Consider the following 23,161-nt stretch of genomic DNA (forward strand, 5'->3'; position numbering starts at 1 on the left):
CGGCGACGGTGTCGGTGGGTGAAGATAATTGTGAGCTGCCGCTGCACGCGGGGTCTTCCACTGGCTCGGATGTTTTATGTGAACCGAAGTGGTTAGTTAGTTTTGTTATTTTTGCTGTAAGATTAACATCCCTTTTCTCCCTTTCAAGCTTATTTTCCCTTTTTTGCGCACCACTATCACTTTTTTTTAATCATTTTGGACACCCGCAAGGCTGAACAAGCAATAAAGGCCAATTTCCCATTTTCTAGTCTACATGCCATAGCATAAGCAAAGAGGCGTTTCCCGATGTCCGCGAATTGTAAAGTGATTTTGATTGGACGGTGATTTATCAGTCAGGCACATTTTCCAATAATTTTTTCTTGTTATTTTATTAGACACAAATCAACCACCTATGACTTGTCAATCTCATTTCCTCCAGCCAATCGCGGCTCTGGCCCCACCTAACCCTTCTGTTAATCCGGCCCTGTTTATGCATTTAAAATGACCGTTGTCTGAACTTGTCTCAAAGCTGCGCGAGCTCTCATAAACACAAATGCGCGCGCGCACAGAGAGGTAAAATGAAAATTGCCGTGCTTTGGTTTAAAATTGGCTCTTGCTTGTTATTTTTTTTGTCAGAAAACATTTTTAATTATCCACCCGTGTTTTTAAGATTCGGTAAATGACGGACGCTTTAGTTAACACAACCCATCGTTATATGTCGGACTAACTTCTTGATATTCTTGAATACTCGATACGTTTTGCTCTTATTGGTCCTTTCTATTCATTGTCAACTGTTTTCTATAAATATGTTTGTATTTGCTAACCTTTATTCAGCGAATGTTTGTCTTGTTTATAATTCAAAGACAGCACGTTACAAATAGAAACCCTTTTTTGCTGTGGGATTTAGTATTTGGATATTGGAATAATAAATGAAGTATTTTAAATGAATCACATGTAAACTCAATGTTTACTGTTTTCTAAGGGTTTCTTTATTTTTGACTAGTTTTCATTACAAAACCTGTATAAACGACTCGACTGTCAGGTTAGTTGTATGTAAATATAGCCTACTTGAAATTGCAAACAAAATTTTTTAGTCCATACTAAATAATTGAATGCTAAGGGTGTGACGAGACAGGTATCTCACGAGACGAGATGAGACTCGAGATTGACTTTCACGAGACGAGACGAGATGGCGCAATACATGACTAGAAAAAATACTCTGCAGGTGTATTTGAAATGTTTAAACTAATTGTCTTGTAATGAATGTCATTTCAGTTATACTTTCTGAGTATTATCATATGCAGTAAAAGACAACAATAGGCTACTCAAATACTATAAAAGGTTTTGCCACTAACTCAACTGACTGACTTTTCTTCTGTATGATTTCAGTCTCTTCAGACCTTACTGTACATGATTTATAAGCTTCTACAACATTTGAACTGAACTCCTTTCCACAAACTGATCATAGAAGTAAAAACAGTATAAATAAAAATGGTAACACTTTACAATAACAATAAGGTCTCATTTATTAACATTAATGTATTAACCAACATCAGCTAACAATGAGCAATGTATTTGCTGCAGTATTTATTAATCTTTATGTTAGTTATGTTAGTAAAATAGTCATTCATTGTTAGTTCATGATAGTTCACAGTGCATTAACTAATGTTAACAAATGAAACCTTATTGTTTGTGCTTAATAAGATTAAGAGAAAACTGTTATTCATTTTTATGGTACTTTACAATAAGTGCAACCATAATCGCACTCTCTCAATATTCAAAGTGCAAATAAGACCAAATTTGTCTTTGATACAGAGCTAAGAGATGCTTACAACTACACTGCCCAGGCTAAAATAGCTTTCATATTATAAGCTATTTGGATTCATCAGGGAGCCGCTTTCAAATGCGGGGTATTGAAATCGCGTTTGAATGCGCCCTCGCGTTTACTTTCACTTTCACTTTCACGATCATGCGTACTCTGTAAATATGGAGCGGCGGCGACCGTTATCCAACTGAATTAGATGTTTTTTTATTTAAATACAAACCAAAACGACAGTGGAGGCGTAATGTAAACGTAGCGGTGGCACATTCTTTCCTAATCATCCTAACACTCTGTCGTGGCAATATCACAAGACTACTTTTCGCCTCGACGAGAAATCTCTTCACATTTTAGTCTCGCGAGATCTCGTGACATGAGATCTCGTCACACCCCTATGAATGCCATTCACTTGTGGTTGTCAGTTTGTATAATATTGCAATGCAATATTAATCATGAATTAAAAAATTGCTTTTGAACAGGTGTAGTGAAATTTTGAATTGTGTCAAGTAAAAAAAAAAAACTTTAACAGTCAAAATTAGATTAACAAAGATGGGTGTGTGTGCTTTGTGTATTGTAAAGCACCCCCCCCCCCCCCAAAAAAAAAAAAAACCTGTGTCCCGTCCCATCACACTGGTACTCGAAAAAAATTTCCAAGGTTGGCAGGTCTGGAATAGGGTTTTCTATAAAACAACAGCAATGCAAAAACTGGGAAATAGTGGTCAACAATTTTAAATGTTTTTTCACAAAACAGAGCCCATTCAATAAAAAACAGATAAACTACTTCAGACAGGAAAACCATATCTACTTATATATACTCAATTTACATTATTAACAGCGGTGAAATTTTGCAACCTTGAAAGCTCGACATTGCAATTTTGCAATTCTTTTCATGCACCCTGGTGAATAGCATATTCAGTTTTATGGCGGGCCCCCCTTTCTAACTGCCACAGTGGTGAGAGTTTTGCTACGTTTCGAATGGATCTTGGTGGACTAGCACAAACTAGATGTTTATTGCCATCAGATAGACACCTTTTAGAGGGCAAGTAAACGACCCCGTAGCTAGCCTGGAAAAGAGAGAACTTCTTATTAGTTCACATGTGGTTTCACCCATCTTGAAACTCATACTGCCCTAAAAAAATACTTTAAGATTTCTGGATGCAGCAGCGGCTTAAGAAAAGAGACATGGGCGTACAATACGTGAGGGACAAGGGGACATGTCCACCGCACTATTAATAAAGCATAAATTTGTCCCCTGCACTTCTTTTGGCTGTGACAAGGCCAAAACATGAATCCTTTATGGAGAGTGTAAGCGTTCCATAATGTTCAGATCACCTCATTTTGGATAAGAATAAAACAACAGGTCATACATAGACTATCTTGTCTCTTTGAATTTAAATCTAGATTTATTCAGTGAACACACTTGCCTGTGTAATGACAGTAAGAGCTGTGCTTATAAACCTCACTCCCCTGGCCACGAGGCACTCTAGTGTGAAGGCACTGTAATGGCTGTGGTCTTTAGTGTCCTTGTTAGTGTGCCCTCCTCTCACTCCAAAGAATATGGTTCGATTCGCAGAGGTGGGCGCACTAACAAGGATGCTAAAGACCACAGCCGTTATCTAAGCGTTGAGCGCTTACACTCTCCATAAAGTATTCGTAGAAGTAATAGAGTAATATGACATTCCAGGACGTCATCCAGCTTAGAGCCTTGCACTGGCCTCAAATCTAGGTCCCAGCCCTGGCCCTGGCCCGAGGCACTCAAGCCTGAGCCCAGTCCATGTCCGACAGCTTGCCAGAATTCTTGGCCCAAGCTCGACTGGAACCTGGGTTTTTTTTCCATCCCCATAACGCAGCCTTTGTTCAGATTTATTTTTAATGGCAAAGTAGTTGTAATCCTTTTTCATTTCTTTATTAAGATAAATTTAGAGAAAGGTTCATCTTTGTTCGTTAAATTTAAGTTTTTATTTCTTAAAGTGACAACCGCAGGGATCAATTTAGGCCTGGTTTCACAGACAGGGCTTAGCCTAATCCAGGATTAGGCCTTAGTTCAATTAGGATATTTAAGTAGCTTTTATAAACGTACACTAGAAAAAAAACTTTACTGGTGTGCATCTTAAGACAAAACAATGGCACTGACATATTTTAAGATATGTAAGTACAAGTTGCTTTCAGTTAAAACAGCTCAAACTTGCATTTTAGTCTAGGACTAGCTTAAGCCTTGTCTGTGAAACCGGGGGCAAGACTCTCAAATCAACCCTTGACTTGATACAATAAAATCCATAGATATAAAACACTAATATAAGCATATCACAGTGTTAATTTAAATGTTTATTAGCACTAAAAGGCCATTTTTGACAAGCTGAGGTGGGTTGCTCGCAACAGCGTACAGAAGAAAAAAACTAACAAAACGGGCTATCCATAAAAAAAAAAAAAATAATAAAAATAAAAATACATGTATTACCTTACTGCTATGCATCAAAAATCACATCTTTACCACAGAACATGGCCAATATTATTTTCAAACAAAAAACAAGACAATATGCTACAGCCAAAAGAACACTCATAGAGAGAATCTTAGAGAAAAAGCACAGCATCTGCATTGGAAAGTTTTAATTAGGGAAGCTCATAACTGACTGGTTAACTGTTAACCAAATGTATATTTATTATAATGATAAATGCATACAGTTAGTGTTGGCGGTATGGATCTGTTCTGGGCAAACTCCACACGCCCGTCCATGCAGACCTGCTTGGACGGAGTGGGGAGAGCAGCAAGTCAAACCCCCCTTGGGGTACGGAACAGATCCAGTATCATACATAAATACATAATTACAGTCACAATTACATTAGTGTTGTAAACAGTTAAATACACAGGAAAGGATGATAAATAAAATTACTGTATGCAAAAGACAGTCGTAAACTGAATAGATTAAAGAATCCAGATAGGTGGAGGAGGGAGTTAAATGCAGCGTGCAGCTAGCAATAGAGAGAGGCAGAATGAATGGAGATTTAAATAAACTGCTGTGATAGGTGTCACAACTGGATTGGACATCACATCATGAAACAGCTGACTGTCAGCTGGTGCAAGCTTGACTGATATGGCCTGCCTGAACTAACGCGAAAGTAGCGCAAAAGGTAGTGAAGTGAAGCCAAGCAGAGTCATGTAGATTTGGCTAGACTTGATCTCATATACAGTGATGCTGCAGAAAGGTAAGACTGCAGAGTGGCGTTTAGTCGAGTACAGTCAGGGCGAATGGTGGGCAAGGCAGGCTCGCAGGAGAGGCATCTGGGCACATTATTTTGAACTCCTGAAATTTAAAACAAGACAGGCAGTCAGCTATTTTGTTGTCAAGGCCAGGTATGTGCACAGCACGGACCATAAAATTATTATTTATACACGTCCATCTAAGACTCCTTAAAAATCTATTAATAATGGAGACAGGGGAGCGACCTTTATTAATAATGTGAACCATAGCTTCATTGTCGCAGTATACGAGGATTTGTTTCCTGGACCATTGATTGCTCCAAAGAATGCAAGCCACGACCACAGGATATAATTCTAACAGAGCTATAAAAAGTGTGTTAGATGGGAGAACCGACAATTCTTTTGGCCAAGCGCTAGCAAACCACTGATTATAGTAAAAACCTCCGAATCCAATTGAAGGAGAAGCGTCAGTAAAAAATTTAAGTGCTACAGATGTCTCGATCTCGTCATTGTAAAAGAAAGATATTCCGTTCCAACCTTCACAAAGGAGGGACCAGAATTGCAGTTCAAAATCTAACTTGATAGAATCATGCAATCTATCAACTGTTTTCGAGAGATCAATAAGCCTAGAAATGAAAGAATGACCTTGCAGAATAATTCGCATCGCGAAATTTAAATGCCCTAATAGAGAAAGCAGTTCTTTTTTAGACACAATCTCGCACTCCAAGGCATCTTTCATAGCCTCCCTAATGCGATTAAGTTTATCGAGGGGCAGAGAAGCTTGCATGAGATTGCTATCTAAAGTAATTCGATAGTATTAAATGGTCCCAGTGTTTTCTCTTCTGTAAGAGGAATGCCTAGCTTAGTGAATGTTTCCTTCAAAATATTAATACATCGCTTGGGTTGAGAATTTTTGTAATCTACAACCAAAAAATCATCTAACAAGTGAAGCACGAAAGGCAGCTTGCAATTATTTAAAGGTGCCCTAGAACCAGTTTTTACAAGATGTAATTTAAGTCTAAGGTGTCCCCTGAATGTGTCTGTGAAGTTTCAGCTCAAAATAACCCATAGATTTTTTTTAATTAATTTTTTTAACTGCTTATTTTGGGGCATCATTAACTATGCACCGATTCAGGATGCGGCTCCTTTAAATCGCGCACTCCCAGCCAATAGACTGTCTACTACTTCAGGTTCCTTAAAATCAATATTATTAAGCATTATTTTATTTCAATCAACAGAAAAACAAAAATTTAGAAAAATAACAGCAACAGTTTCTGAATATTCCGATAACACTTCCTATAATGAGTCTCGCACCAGCCAGGTATACGATCTCATAATCACAAACTCGTCAGTCTTGGTCATTAGACCGAGGTGGTTGACTAATATTCTAGAGGTCATACCCACTTTGCTCATTCTAGAATACATTATTTAATCCCCATATATCTGAACACACTGAATTAAGGTAAGACCATTTTTAACCAGAGGCCATGACCATTACCATAGAAGTCAAACCATATATGGAAATTGGGCTGGATGATTAATCTCAATTTAATCTCAATTAAACCACACACGATTTGGCAAAGGCGTGATTATTTTATGTGCAGATTGTCAGAGTTGTACGGCTCTGTGATCAGTAGTAAATGCTTCTCCATCTGAAAGTGCTCTAGCGCAGAAGCTGCAAATATGCCCTGCCGCTGAAATAGATAACGTGCCATTCCAGGAAATCCCTATCATACTATTGCTGTAGCTGAATAAACAGAAGATTGAAACACCTTGATTGATTAAACATGACTAATAAACACATAACTGCCTTATTCTGTGTAAGAAGCCACATCATCTCACAGAAGGATACTCAACTGTCGTTATAAAGTGAGTTTGGAGTAAAAACATGTTATTAAATGTTGTCTTTTGTTAGACAAGATGTTAATAAATGCTTTTCATGTCTGGAAAGATGTTTGATGCATGTTGCTTTTTCAAATGCACATTATAAACAAGTCAAACTCGCAGTGCTTTTAGATGGATTAGCATTTGGAGCCATACTTCATTGACAAGCAACAGTTTCTGAATAGTGTAATATTTTAGTGTACATAAAGCAATATTCGGAACAGGTGCAACAAATAAAACTGAAAAAACGAGCATGAAACTTGTAAATAAACTGATTTATATACAATTTAATAATATATCGTTGGGTGTTCTTCAAGAGAAGGCATAATAACTTGTCAGTTATAATAGGAAAATAACTTTCTTAGCATGTAGCTGTGATCACAATCCTTAAATTGACATTGAATTATAAGCAGACCAGAATTAATTTGCAAGAATGAACACAAAAATTTCATTTTACTAAATCATGAACACTTAATTAATCTAAACCAACACATACACACAATCATACAAACATGGATAAAATGGAAAGTGAAAGTGAATAAAACCAGAACATAAACAGGGAATTAAGCTATGGAAAAGAGTCATTTAACCATTTGAAAGAATCATCAGTTTCTCACTACAAAGCTCCTTTGTTAACAAAGGGATTCACAGCTGTAACTAACTAAACATCAATTTAGTATAGATACTTGAATTTGACTTAGCTGTTAAAGAACATCTGGATATACAGTCTCAGGAGAAAGTCTCAATGGTTCGGTCCGATGGTGCTGAAGTGGCAATTGATAGGCATGTATAACAATATACAATATAAAAAGACAATATACAGGAAGTACACTGTAAGAAAAAATACACCATATCTACTCAATAAAAATGAGGCAATAGATTACAAGCAATATTATTAATTAAATTTCACAAGGTTTGGTATTGAGTAAATATTAATTAAATGAGACCCTTAATAGTTATCCATTTAATATTAGTAGATTTTAATAGAAAACAGTACAGAATTAATTAGAACCTAAACAAAAATATTGAGTTGATTTGAAAAAGATAAACTCCCCAATGTGTAAATAGTACTAATAAAAATTAATTTAACTCTACATTCTACTTAAATAAGAATTTTATTAACAATTCCCTTTTGTGCTTTACACAGCAAAAACTGCAGTGTTAAATTAACTCTCCTGGGAGTACATGTGAGACCATACTCAAGAGTGTTAAAGTATTAAAATAGGAGTGTTACATGAACACTGAAGCAACATCAAGAATCAGCCTGTGAATCTCAACGACGGTGACAAGCAACATATTCTGATCAACAGATCAACCCTGAACATTAGAAAACAAGCTACTAAAAAGTCGCATAAACAGAACAAAATAAAATATGAGAATAAAGGAAATTACTAAGACAATTCTCATAATTTATTCATGCAGCAATGCATGATGGGAGCCATGGATGAATTTTGATTGGTGGCACACAGAATGCATGCGTTCTTCTTACCAGCCCAGTGATAACAAAATAAGTTTTCTTACCTAAAGTCAACCAGTTAAATTTTGCAAGATGAGCAATATAGAAGAAAACGAACATTCACTGTCTGTAGCCTAATGTTACTCTCTTCAAATGTCTTGTAGGCCTGCTGCATAAAAAAGGCGCACTTTGACAGGAAGTGCTTTTCAATTAAAAATTGCCTGATTACATTAATTTGAATTCACTCAATATTCTCTCCATTTGGGATTAGGTAAATATAATGCTTATGTTTTATTTAACTACAATGAGTAGATTTTATTCCAACCATTTTTATTTGAAATTTAATTAAATATTTGCCTCAAAATCATAAACACAATTATATTGAATACATTTTAACCAAAAACATTAATTCAAATCTACATGACCACAGAATCATTTCTTACAGTGTAATAATACACAAAATGTACTGGGGAAATGCATGTTCATTCATTAAAGGTGCCCTAGAACACTATTTCACAAGATGTAATATAAGTCTCTGGTGTCCCCAGAATGTGTCTGTGAAGTTTCAGCTCAAAATACCCCATAGATTTTATATTATTCCATGTTTTAAATGCCTATTTTGGGGTGGGATTAAAAATGCTCTGATTTGGTGTGTGTACACCTTTAAATGATCGTGCTCCCCGCCCCCAAGCTTGCGACTGCATTAAAAATTGCATAAACAATACTGAAGTTTACAATAACTCTCAAAATGGATCTTTACAAACTGTCCGTGATGCAGCACATCAGATCACGTAAGTATGGCATATTGTGGATGTTTACATTTGATAATGCGTGGCTAAAGCTACACTGTTGGAGAGATTTATAAAGAATGCAAATGTGTTCATGAATTATACAGACTATAAGCGTTTTCGGGTTAAAAATGAAAATAACGGCATGGCTCTGATCTCCGTGAATACAATAAGAAACAATGGTAACTTTAACCACATTTAACAGCACATTAGCAACATGCTATCGAAACATTTAGAAAGACAATTTACAAATATCACTAAATATATCATGATATCATGCATTATGAAGTTATTATCGATCCATCTGCCATTTTAGCTATTGTCACTGCTTGCATGCTTCACAATACCTGCATAACTTCTGATGATTCGGCTGTGCAGCTCCAGACGTTAATACTGCTTTGCCTTGAACATGGGCTTGGATATGCAAAAGTAGGGGGCGTACATATTAATGATCCAGACTGTTGCGTCAGTCCATGTTATGTTGAGATTCGCCTGTTTTTCAATGGTGTTTTTCACGCGCGAGATTTACATATTGAAGGAGGAAACAATGGTGTTTGAGACTCACTGTATGTCATTTCCATGTACGGAACTCTTATTATTCAACTATGCCAAGGTAAATTCAATTTTCAATTCTAGGGCACCTTTAAGCAGATTCGTCAATGAATTGGTGGAATTCCGTATCTATGGGACTGCATGGGTTTCTTGTAGCCTGTACTTTTCTAAGCAGGCACTATCCCTCAAGTGTCTTTGAAGTGTATGAGGAGAGCAAAAGGGTGATAATCCTCAGTTGGGAAACCAGACATCACTTTGCATGGGTGAAGGGTTGTGAAGATTAACTGCAACAATTTGTGTTTGTTCAGTTCAGTCGTTACATTATATAGTAAATTAAAGTCACCTTTATTTATGTAGTGCTTTATACAATACAGATGGTTTTAAAGCAGCTTTACAGTGATAAACAGTCAATAATGATCACTCATCTTCTGGTCTTTTTCATGTGTAGCATCCAGAAGGCAGCTGTGGTTATATTAGAGAACTACTACAAAGACTTCGCTGTCCATAACCCTGCAATGCTAACAGCTTCCAAGTCCCGCGCCACCAGACACCTGGCAGGCCTCAAAGTCTACAATGTGGATGGTGAGTTCACAACCATTCAGGTATAGAAGAATCATTTCCATTTGCCGAAAATGTGTTTATCATTTCAAATACTTTTCCAGTTCAGTGATTTTAACACAGAGAAGTTGTTGATTTTGACATGCCTGTACTATTGATGATAATGGATGGAAGGGTAGGTTTAAACAATCCTCTCCATGCCCTCCTCCTCCGCTTTTTTATTTCTTTTAATTCCTGGTCTCATCCCACGGTGTCTCCTGGAATACTGTGTCTTGTAGCAGTAGACAATAGTTAGCGGTCTTATCCACTTCATTTTTTTGTTTGTTACAGGTACCATCTGAAACTGAAAATAAAACTACTGCTTCACATTGACTAACAATAAAAACGGATAAAAAAATAATATAAACACTCCACAAACACTGTAAAACAAACATACTATGCTGCGTGCAACAGGCTGCCACTCCACCGGCGCCATCTTGATCTGTCATATATTTAATTGAAATTTCTCCTTATTAAAATTACACCCGTTCATCTGAATTCCGATAACACTTCCTATAATGAGTCTCGCACCAGCCAGGTATACGATCTCATAATCACAAACTCGTCAGTCTTGGTCATTAGACCGAGGTGGTTGACTAATATTCTAGAGGTCGTACCCACTTTGCTCATTCTAGAATACATTATTTAATCCCCATATATCTGAACACACTGAATTAAGGTAAGACCATTTTTAACCAGAGGCCATGACCATTACCATAGAAGTCAAACCATATATGGAAATTGGGCTGGATGATTAATCTCAATTTAATCTCAATTAAACCACACACGATTTGGCAAAGGCGTGATTATTTTATGTGCAGATTGTCAGAGTTGTACGGCTCTGTGATCAGTAGTAAATGCTTCTCCATCTGAAAGTGCTCTAGCGCAGAAGCTGCAAATATGCCCTGCCGCTGAAATAGATAACGTGCCATTCCAGGAAATCCCTATCATACTATTGCTGTAGCTGAATAAACAGAAGATTGAAACACCTTGATTGATTAAACATGACTAATAAACACATAACTGCCTTATTCTGTGTAAGAAGCCACATCATCTCACAGAAGGATACTCAACTGTTGTTATAAAGTGAGTTTGGAGTAAAAACATGTTATTAAATGTTGTCTTTTGTTAGACAAGATGTTAATAAATGCTTTTCATGTCTGGAAAGATGTTTGATGCATGTTGCTTTTTCAAATGCACATTATAAACAAGTCAAACTCGCAGTGCTTTTAGATGGATTAGCATTTGGAGCCATACTTCATTGACAAGCCGCGCAAAAAAAATAATTGCAGCTCTGCGATTTCATAATCGCACTAAGCCAAATCATTTAAGCGCCATTTCTATGTTTTATTTTCTAACTGTGCGATTAATTGTTCAGCCCTAAAATGGGTGCTTCCTTATATGGTCACCAAGGAAGCACCTATATGGAGCCTGGATGTCATCAAGTGGAAAAGACTTACTGAAAATGAATTTTTTGAGGTATCAAACTAAAATTTAGAACACAACTTTGATATTCTTACAGTTTTAGTCAAACATGTTTTGTAAAATACTGAGTTCCAAATTATTATGCAAGTGACACATCAAAAGGATTTCAGTACAATAAACATTCAGGTTTTAGTTTTTCAAAGAAAGTGTTTGTTTGTTTGTTTGTTTGTTTGTTTGTTTGTTTGTTTGTTTTATTTCTCCATATATTTTTAGATAACTGGTATCAATCTCAGACAGGTTTGTTAAATAGTTTGCCAGGTCTAATTTGGTAAATGGAAAGTTAGAGATTTTTCCACAGTGGTGGATAAAGTACTTGAAAGCCATACTTGAGTAAAAGTATAGATATTTTACCAGAATGGCTGTTCTCCACTAATGCAGCATCTTTGTCAACAAACTAATTACTTTATAGTGATATTAAAACGTGTACTATAGTGTACTGTATAACATACCACTTTGTTGTCTATATTTGAAATCCGTTTTTGAAATGTCTCGCTCTGTGCAGCACAGCCTCACTTCACGTGTCAAAACAAACTCTACGAGGCATCAGTAATAGTTTTTATTTTGCCTCTAGAGACCACTCTCGTACTGTATAATGACAGCGCACTCTTCTCAGTTGCTCCAGAAATGGATGAAACCTGGAAAATGAAATCAACCGTGGTTGTGTGAGCACTTGCTTGCACATGCTTGCTTGCATTCTATGTTCTTCTGACTTTATTTTGTAGTAAGTAACAAAAATGCTTTGGGGAAATGTATTGGAGTAAAAGTATACATTTTATTTGGGAATTGTATTGGAGTAAAAGTAAAAGTTGACAGAAATAGAAAAACTCAAAGTAGGCTACAGGTTCTTCCAAAAAATATGTACTGTACTAAGTATTATTACTTTGTTACATTACACCACCGCCCACATTATTAAGAAAGTCACAGTTCTCATGCAATATGGGAAGAAAGATCTTTCTGAAGATGAAAAGCATGAAATGGCGCAATGTTATGCAAAAGGCATAAAAACAGCTAATATTGTGTGAAAACTGAATGGAGATTATCGAACTATCTTAAGATTTATGAGCAATTTACAGCACAAGAAAACTCGGTCAGATAAAGGCTTATTAAGGAAAGTTTCTGTCAAAAAAATTAATTGTAGACTATTACAGTTTACACATTTCTCCAAACTCAGGTCACTGTTCTCAATACAGTTATCACGGTAATTTGAACACTTTGTAATTGTCCTAAACAGGTTGTAAATTTTCCTTCAATTCATGCACATTTTAAATCACATGCATCATTTTCTCAAAACACTGTGCACAAAATTCCCAAATGTTTTCCCAGTAGTTCAAACAGCTAATCAAAACTTTTATATATCAGGCAAAAACTATTGCAGCTCTTTTTATTGTTTTTACAAAAATCACAATCATTTGTGCACCATTTTTCCAAACACAACAAACAAAACTCCATTATTTGTTTAAATCTCAGTTGTACTTGGAATGGTCTCAATTAGCCCCAAATAAATATCTCCTGAGTTAGTAATACACACAACACAGGAAATGCAAATTTCCTAATATTGTTTGCACATGACGTCACAGCAGCAGTGCAAATGAGTCTGGAGGGCAGGGAGTGATTTTTCTATATAGGAATCCTATCAAAAACTCAAAATTTGTATGTTTTGCGTTGTTTATGGTTGCTCAAATCGATAAAATCGAGAACCCAGAAGGTGTTTATATCGTTTACATAACTTATACCGTTTTTTATAACTTATATCGTTTTTTAATAGCGTTTTGAGTCTTGACACTGAAATGAATATGGATACCTGCTTACCTTATTTGTTTTTGACTTGGTTAAATATCCACATTCTTCAATGTATCGTTTGCAGGGAAGAGAAGCTATTTTATCCCATTTAATGATAATTTGGTGTTTTCACTTCAGTTTTGTAGTATTCCGTTCACAATGTTGATCTGGTTACCATGAGAACAGTGTCACGTGCTGCTGCTTCAGCCATCATATGGTAGAAAATGCCCAAAAAAAATAAATGTTTAACAAGCTGACAGAAGTCTATTCAACAACAAAGACAACACTTTCAATAGCACTCACCCATGTTATTATTTTATTGGGCAGTGGGTTAAATCAGTGACATTATTAGATTTGATATACGGCGTCTTCCCATCACCTCCTCAACCTGCTTCCCTTAATGTGTTTTTACACGTATAAAAGGCAATAATTGTATTACACCATCCAGTTTTTTCCCTGAACGATGATGTGAGCTCCTGTTGCAATTCCTGATTCAGCATAAATGACCTACAATGGCAGTGGTAGAAAGAGATGAGGGGAAAGGAAAAGATGGTATAGAAAGAGGAGATGGAGCAAGAAGAGTTGAGGATGTAGGAGAAGCAAGAAGAGCTGAGGATATAATAAGTTGAAAAGAGGCCGAAGTAGAGGGAGAAGATATGGTACAATGCAAGGCAATTGTATTAGTGGAAAGGCTAAATTGTTATATTTTGTCCAGTTTAATTGTGTTTATTGCTATGCCATACCTTTTGCTGTAGCCTACAGACAAGGACAAAAAACTCTCTTGTCGTCAATTTCTGGCCTCCTAGTGACGTGAAATATGAGCAGGAGTCTTCACAGGGTGATTATTTTGACTTTATTTTGTATTTATACTGCGCGGCTTGGACACAGCATCCGTCGAAAATAGACTTGCCGCCTATCTTTAGTGAAGTGGCTGGTGTAAACACAAGCATTGACTAGAGTGGCCGCGGATCAGCTCCGGTAGCCATCTCGCAGCCGTAACGCAGAGAGCCGTAACGCGTGCAGTGTAAATGAGGGGTAAAAGAATGCGTATGTGTGCAGGCGTGTAGTCTTTCTTTACAAAGTGACATTGCTAACTACTTGCCTGGCATGCATAATACAATGTTTTTAGTCATTTTTGCGGATCCATGGGAACAGGGATCTTTTTGATAACGTTGTCATCTGTACAAAGAAAAACCTTTTCCGTTTTTAGTACATTGTTAACGTGTAAACTTACCCCAAAACACACTGAAAATAACTGTTACATTTTCATAAATTTGCTTATTTAATTAAGTATTTATTTGTTATTCTTCTTTGTACATCTTACTGTTTCTTTCTATTGTATTTTTTTTAAATCCTAAAATTGTTTTATTTTCATTTTTTAATCTTTTTTTAATTTTTTGGATCCCAGATTTTCAGTGTGGTCACTTTTTACGCGTATGCAAGGGTCAGCGTGCCCTGGGGGCATCAATTCACAAGGTAGTAAAAGAAAAACTGCATAAACAGAACACACCGGAACGCATTCAAGCTACAGCGACGATGGAGGCCTACATAGATGAGAGATTTTGCAAAGAGGTTAGAAAGTACCCTCATTTGTACAACTCTAACATGAAGGAATACAAAGATGTTTACATGGGTTGTAACTCGTGGTGAGAGATTGATCAAAACAAGTCAAATGTCAAATGAAGTATACTTTCCAAGGCTGTGCATTCAACTCTGCATGTACACGTAAAAAAACGAAGTATACCCAGGGCTTTTTGGATCCTTGGCTGTCCTCCACTCTGCTTTGCTATATTGGCATTGGTCAGCCATTTATTTTGCTTTTGGAACAAAAGAAAAAATTAAACTTTTTTTTTTTTTTTTTTTTTTTTTTTTAAGCTTGTCTGTTTAGTTTTAGAGATGAATGAGTAGAGGAACAGTTCTGGGCTTATTCAGACCATCCAGCCAACTATTAACACACATTGACATCAGCTCCTGGTAGACACAGACATATTAACCAGCTGCATATTTATTACATACACAAAATATTATCTTTGAAGTTCTCATAGTTGAATGAACAGACTCTTGAAATCACCCCAAGGCCCTGTTTACACCTGGTATTAAGATGCATTTTGGTCGATCGGATCACAAGTAAATGAGGGAGACACATAACCATTTACATCTGGGGTTTTAATCCATCTCTTTTGTCCACTTTCAACCACTTCTGTCCTGATTTCTTCAAGGGGAGGGTCAATGGGCAGGTACTGTATTTATTTATTTTTTTCCCAGATCTTTTGATCTAACCCATAGGAAAAAAAATATTGCTCAGTGGTTGCTTTTCCTAAGCTCATGAGACTTAGTTGTGATTCTCATATATCCCTCATTTTAGTGTCAACAGAGTTTCAGATGTTTCTCCTAAAATTCCTTAGGAGAAATAAGAGTAGACAGAAATGAGACATGATAAATATCTGAGAGAAACAAAAGTCAAAACTGAGAGTGTGGTGGAAGAAACTTAGAACATCTCTTTATTGTCTTGCTGCAGTCTCTTTTAAGACTCCATTTTATTGCTCAGAGGTTGCTCTTTCTAAGTTCATGAGACTTAGCTGTAATTCTCATATATCTCTCATTTCAGTATCAGCAGTGTTTCAGATGTGTCTCCTAAAATTCCTAAGGAGAAATAAAAATAGGCACAAATGAGACATGTGTCAAAAAGAAAAGAGTCAAAACTGAGAATTTGGTGTGAGAGACATGGGAGATCTCTTTATTATCGCTCTGTTATCTCTTTCAAGGCTCCATCAGAGAAACATTTTATTGCTCAGATGTTGCTCTTTCTGATCTCAGGATACCAAGTAGTGATTCTCGTATATCTCTCATTTTAGTATCAAAATTGTTTCAGATGTTTCTCCTAAAATTCTGTAGGAGAAATAAGAATAGACACAAATGAGACATGAGAAATATCTGAGAGAAAATGAGTTAAAACTGAGATTTTGGTGGAACAAAATAGAACATCTCATTATTGTCTTTCTGTAGTCTCTTTCAAGACTCCATTATTTTATTGCTCAGTGGTTGCTCTTTTTAAGCTCATGAGACTTAGTTGTGATTCTCAAATATCTCTCATTGTAGTATCAACACTGTCTCAGATGTTTCTCCTAAAATGCCTTAAGAGAAATACAAGTAGACACAACTGAGACATGAGAAAGTTCTGAGAGAAAATGAGAAATAAGAAATCTCTTTATTGTAAAAATATGTTCAGAAGTTTTTTTTTTTTTTTTTTTTTTTTTTTGTGACATTGTTTTTTTTTTACCTTTAATGGACAGGACAGTAGGATGGGAGAGGTGAGAAGGGAACAGGAGATGGAAAGTACCTTTAGCTGGGATTCGAACTCGTGCTGTCTGAGGAGCTTCTGTGTCTCAATGCTGATGTGCTGTCCACAAGGCTATGGCTCTGACAGAGCTTTCTCTAAGTTTGGGACACTAAGAGCTGATTATTCTGTTACATGTCTCATTTAGGTATCAGCTTTGTCTTTTGGTGCCAGCTGCATTATCTTAGCATAGTTGCATTTTAACTTAGGAACTAGTTTGACTAAGTAGCAGTTAACCAAAGGACAGTCAGTCTTACTTTCCTGATTCAAATTAAACAGATATACCTTTTTATGCAACTTATTTTAAATGTTATTACCAGGCTTGAAGTTTTTTTTTAAAAATTAAATGACTAAATTTTTAAGACTATTCTAAGAAGTTTTTGCAACCAGCCCCAGATGTCTTCAATTTTATTTTAGGAGAAACATGTTAAATTTTAAATTTTTACTAATATTGTAAATACTGAAACTATTATTTAAATAGCATTATACCTTACATAATATGAATATAAAGGGATACACATTTAAATTTATCTTCAATACCCAGCATTGTATATGCAGTGCATATTCCAAACAAGGGATTAGACAAGTGTGAGATGTTTAGGCTAAGATAGATACTTTCTTTTTAAACAAATTTAATAATGAACCAGTTCCTCATTTCTTCATTTAACATTGTAAAGTTTGCCTTGTACAACCCATTTTGCATGCATGAAAATATTGGTCATGTTTTCCTCTGTTAAGTAATTGTGCAACAAAACTAAACTTCAAATATGAGAATGTGTGTATTGTGCTTGATTGAAGTGGAATGAGATAGAAGCTACCCAAAGGGGAGAAAAAAAGTTTAACATCTCAAATGTTTCTGCTAGACATAAATGAGGTTAAATTAATATCAAATGGAGACTTTTGCTTTAGTCTCCTGCTTCTCACACTTGTCTCCTGAGACAAAATCTCTACACTCTCACAATGGCCTTCTTTTTTTAAGTTTTAGAAGAGATCTCAGTAACATCACACGCTGTGCTCAGACTTTTCTCCTCAGCTAGAGACTCAGGAGCTCTCACATTTGTCTCCTCACATTTGACTCAGGAGCTCTCACATTTGTCTCCTCACATTTGGCTCAGGAGCTCTCACATTTGTCTCCTCTTAAAGTTTTAGAAGAGATCTCAGCAACATCACACACTACGCTCAGACTTTTCTCCTCAGCTAGAGACTCAGGAGCTCTCACATGTGTCTCCTCTTAAAGAGATCTCAGTAACATCACACACTGTGCTCAGACTTTTCTCCTCAGCTAGAGACTTGGGAGCTCTCACATGTGTCTTCTCTTAAAGTTTAGATGAGATCTCAACAACTTTACAAATTGTGCAACAATAAAATAAAAAAAGTCCATAATTTCAGCGTTTAAGCCTATATTAAGAGTGAAATTATGAGGAAAATGAGGTTAACATTTTACTCTTAATTGTAGATATAATAAGAAAGTAGTACTTTCTTAAAATAGTAATGTACCAGATGCTGTTATCAGGAAAATTACTACCGGTTAGGTATTCATGCACTTTCTTTGCTGAAAGGCACATTAAATGGCTTATGACCCAATCCTTGACTAATTTGATTATTAATACATATGATAGAATTGGTATACACATTGCAACTTGGTATACACTTGGTATGGTTAACTTGGTATACACATTGCAAAGTTGTTGAGATCACTTTTAAAATTTAAAGGGGACAAATGTGAGAACACCAAAGTCTTTAGCTAAGGAGAAAAGTCTGAGCACAGTGTGTGATGTTATTGAGATCTCTTTTGAAACTTTAGAAATGACAAGTGTGAGTGATCCTGAGTCTCTAGCTGAGGAGAAAAGTCTGAGTACAATGTGTGATGTTGTTGAAATATCTTCTAAATTTTAGAGGAGACAAATGTGAGTCATCCAGAATCTTTAGTATAGCAGAAAAATCTGAGCACCGTGTGTGATGTTGTTGAGATCTCTTCTGAATCTTTACAGGAGACAAATATGAATGATCCATAGTCTCTATGTAAGGAGAAAAATATGAGCACCATATGTGATGTTGTTGAGATCTCTTCTGAATCTTAAGAAAAGAAAAATATGAGTGATCCAAAATCTCTAGGTAAGGAGAAAAATCTGAGCATAGTGTGTGATGTTACTGAGATCTCTTTTAAACTTTAGAGGAGACAAATGTGAGACCACCAAAGTCTCTATCTAAGGAGAAAAATATGAGCACAGTGTGTGATGTTACTGAGATCTCTTCTGAATCTTTAGAGGAGACAAATATGAGTGATTCAAGGTCTTTATAGCCAAGCAGAAAAATATGAGCACAGTGTGTGATGCTGTTGAGATCTCTTCTGAATCTTTAGAGGAGACAAATGTGAGACCACCAAAGTCTCTATCTAAGGAGAAAAATATGAGCACAGTATATGAAGATGATGAGATCTCTTCTGAATCTTTACAGGAGATAAATCTGAGTGATACAGAGTCTCTATCTAAGGAGAAAAGTCTGAGCACAGTGTGTATGGCAAGCCGTTTTGACTTTTATTCATTCTCAGGATATGAATTCTTGATATCAACAATTCAGTTTTCACTAGTTAAAATGCTAATTCTTGATATCAGGAATTACATTTCCACTAGTAACAATGGCAATTTTTGATATCAAGAATTACATTTCCACTAGTAACAAGGTTAATTTTTGATATCAACAATTCAATTTTCACTAGTTAAAATGCTAATTTTTGATATCAAGAATTATTTTCCACTAGTAAAAACTAGAATTCTTGATATCAGCAATTTATATCTTGGGAAAGGCAATAGGCAAGCCGTTTTGACTTTTAATCATTCCCAGGATATGAAATTTTGATATCAACAATTCAGTTTTCACTAGTTAAAATGTTAATTCTTGATATCTGCAATTACATTTCTACTAGTAACAATGACAATTGTTGTTGACAAATGACAAATTGTCATTTGAATTTCCACTAGTAAAAATGTTAATGCTTGATATCAACAATGATGTCATCACTCGCAGAAATATGTATTCTTGATATCAACATTTGAATTTCCACTAGTAAAAACTAGAATTCTTGATATCTGTAACTGTATTTTCACTAGTGAAATGTCACAATAGGCTGCCATTCAAATTCAACTGTTGATATCAAGAATTGAGTTCTTACTAGTTGAAATTCCAATTTCACATATCAGAAATACAATTCTTACTAGTAAAAATGCAAATTTTTGATATCAATAATTCATTTGTCACTAGTTGAAATGTTAGTTCTTGATATCAACAATTGAATTGCTACTAGTAACAATGTTCATTTTTGATATCAATAATTTGATTGTCACTAGTGACAATATTAGTTTCTGATATCATGAATGTGATTGTTACTAGTAAGAAAGCCATTTTACATATCTGAAATTATGTTGATATCAGAAATGCATCTTCAGATATCAAAAATGAACATTTTTACTAGTAGCAATTCAATTGTTGATATCAAGAACTGACATTTCAACTAGTGACAACTGAATTCTTGATATCAAAAATTCGCATTTTTACTAGTAACAATGTAATTATTGATATCAACAAAGAGAGTTGATATCTGAAATTGCTCTTGCAACTAGTGAAAATTCAATTACTGATATCTAGAAACGCAATTTTTACAGGTAAAAATAGCTATGGTAATGAGCTAATGAATATTAATGAGATGTGGTTTTCGCATAATCCTCTGTAAGCCAAAGATGGAGGAAGAACATCCGTCCAGAGAAATGGCTCCTTTATTTTTTCATTTAGTTAATAAAACATAAAAATTATATTATGGCTTGATTTTTTTTTTTTTTTTTTTTTTTTAATTGTTGAAAAAAGTAGTTTCATCCTGTTTGTTTTTATTGGCCACGGGGTCCTTCTGAGAATTAAGGGAAAAAATGAACAAGGCATTCATTTATCATTTATTTTACCATTGACATGAACATAAGAAAAATAACCTCATGTCGTTTTTCATGTTTATTTTTGTCTTCATTACACTGTCTAATGCATCAGTGGACTATTTTTTTATTGTTCCATCCATGACATTTACATATGGCTCTAATACAGAATGTGTCATCATTGTGCCCAAATTCGTGCCGGTGTTTCTCTTTGATTAAAGGCCTATGCATTGTAAAACAGTGTAATGAAAAGTTATTGGCTACTGAACATTTTTACTGTACATTTTGATGTATTATGTACACCGACACCTTCTCATATGGGATAGCCTAATAATGAGCTGAAATATTTGCACTCTCTGTCCAATGGATGCGTAAATATGGCATGATAGCTACACTGTAATGTGCTAATAACTTGTATTATTTTTATTTACAGTAATATGTTGTCCATTAACTTGAAGTATAGGGCCACATTGGACAAGATGAATGATAAAGTCTTTTTGAACCTCTTTCCTAGTCCCGTCGGCCATTTTAATGTCACATTAAATATAACACTGGATAACTCGTCTGATAGTCCAGTTGCATAATATATTTGAATGAAATATGCATCTGGAAGGTCTCTCAATTGTAGTGGGTTTGGAGTGGAAGAGACAATGATTTAATAAGAATGTAATCTTGCCCATCGGGTTGTCAGCCTGTTATTATTATTGTTGTTGTCCTTGTTATTGTCGTTTTACTTTATAACTATAATGTTTACTTAAAACCTAACAACGGTAGTATCATAAAATAACTAATGAATGCTTTATTCGTAAACTTTTTTTTTCTGTTTTGGTAAAGTGCCTCTACTGTTCCATTACAGAGCTTTTTCCTGCAAAACAATACGGAATAGAATGGAATCGTGTACGTTATGTTAAAAGAGATGAATAAAATGGTCTCTTCCTTTTAAATGTAGGTCTACAGCAATCATGTCTGGAAACTTGACAAATAATATTTTATTGGGGCATGTAAAAGTGAAAAAACAAAGAAAAAAATGATAGAGAAAAGATTAAGGTTAAAAGATTCCTTATCGTGTGGCCCTCTCTAGTGGCCAACATTAATATCACAGCCTTAATCTTCCAGGTGAAATGGCTGTTTTGAATTTGATTTTACACTCACCACCAGCATCATAAATTCATAAAACTCAGCATGTGTGGTCATTTATTGTTCTCCATGTTTACAAAGTTTTTATAAGTTTGATATACATGTGTTGGTAATGGGCTGTTCGTGCTCATACAGTAATGAAATGACCAAATATTAATTTAGCGCATTCCCAGTGTCCGTAGCTGTATCCCTTCTTGACCTTACCCTAAAGTCCTAATTGTCTTCTGAGTTAGAAAAAAAAAAGTGCCTCAGAGAATTATTTTAAGCATGCAGTTAAGACAATTTGATGCATTCCACATAGGCCTACACAAAAAGTAATTGGCCTAAGATTCATTCTGTTTGCCCTATATAAAAATATCATTATTTTATTTGCGATAACCCGGAAGCCTGTTCTCTTATTGGACGAGTACAGTTTAAATCCGTGGGAACAGACTGCGAAATGTGAAAATAGCTCTAAGTGAAAATAGCAACAGAATCTATTTACACTAAGTGAAAATAGCACCATTTCTTATATGCTACTTACACTAAGTGAAAAAAGCTAAATATTCTATTTGCCCTATAAAAAAGTATTCTCTTTGCAATAAGTGCACATAGTAGTTAGATGCTATATTTACAGGCTACTTATAAATGGTGTCAGATAATATTTGTACATTAGTGTTGTTGTACATTAAACGGTGCAATAATAACAGACAGGGACATGCAGAGAGTTCCTCAGGGGCAGGGGCTCAAATGTAAAAAAGGGGCAATGTATATATATATATATATATATATATATATATATATATATATATATATATATATATATATATATATATAGGTTATGTTTTTGCAAGAAGGCTGCATTTATTTGATCAAAAATACAGAAAAAACAGTAATATTGTGAAATATTTTTACAATTAAAATAATGGTTTTCTGTTTTAATACAGTTCAAAATATATTGATTTATGTGAAGCAAAACTGAATTTTTTAGCATCATTACTCCAGTCTTCAGTGTCACATGGTCCTTCAGAAATCATTCTAATATGATGATTTATTATCAATGTTACAAACAGTTGTGCTGCTTAATATTTTTTATAACCTGTGATACTTTTTTTCCAAGATTCTTTGATGAATAAAATGTTAGAAAAGAACAGCATAAATTATAGGAATACATTATATTTAAAAGTATATTAAAATAGAAAACCATCACTGTAAATTGTAATCATCTTTCACTATATTGCTGTTATTGA

The 23,161-nt window shown here is 35.1% G+C and overlaps 1 protein-coding gene across 6 annotated transcripts in view; it reads left to right on the forward strand.

Annotated features, from left to right (window-relative positions):
• Positions 1-23,161, forward strand: part of LOC125272290 (vang-like protein 1) — a 153,324-nt gene that overhangs the window by 119,596 nt on the left and 10,567 nt on the right. For all 6 annotated transcript variants that reach the window (XM_048197039.1, XM_048197038.1, XM_048197037.1 and 3 more), the window contains one exon: positions 10,126-10,259. In XM_048197039.1, coding sequence (XP_048052996.1) covers positions 10,126-10,259 — 134 coding nt within the window. The remainder of the gene's footprint in view (positions 1-10,125; positions 10,260-23,161) is intronic.

The sequence above is a fragment of the Megalobrama amblycephala genome, linkage group LG7 (genome assembly GCF_018812025.1).
Source record: "Megalobrama amblycephala isolate DHTTF-2021 linkage group LG7, ASM1881202v1, whole genome shotgun sequence".
Taxonomy (NCBI): Eukaryota; Metazoa; Chordata; class Actinopteri; order Cypriniformes; family Xenocyprididae; genus Megalobrama; species Megalobrama amblycephala.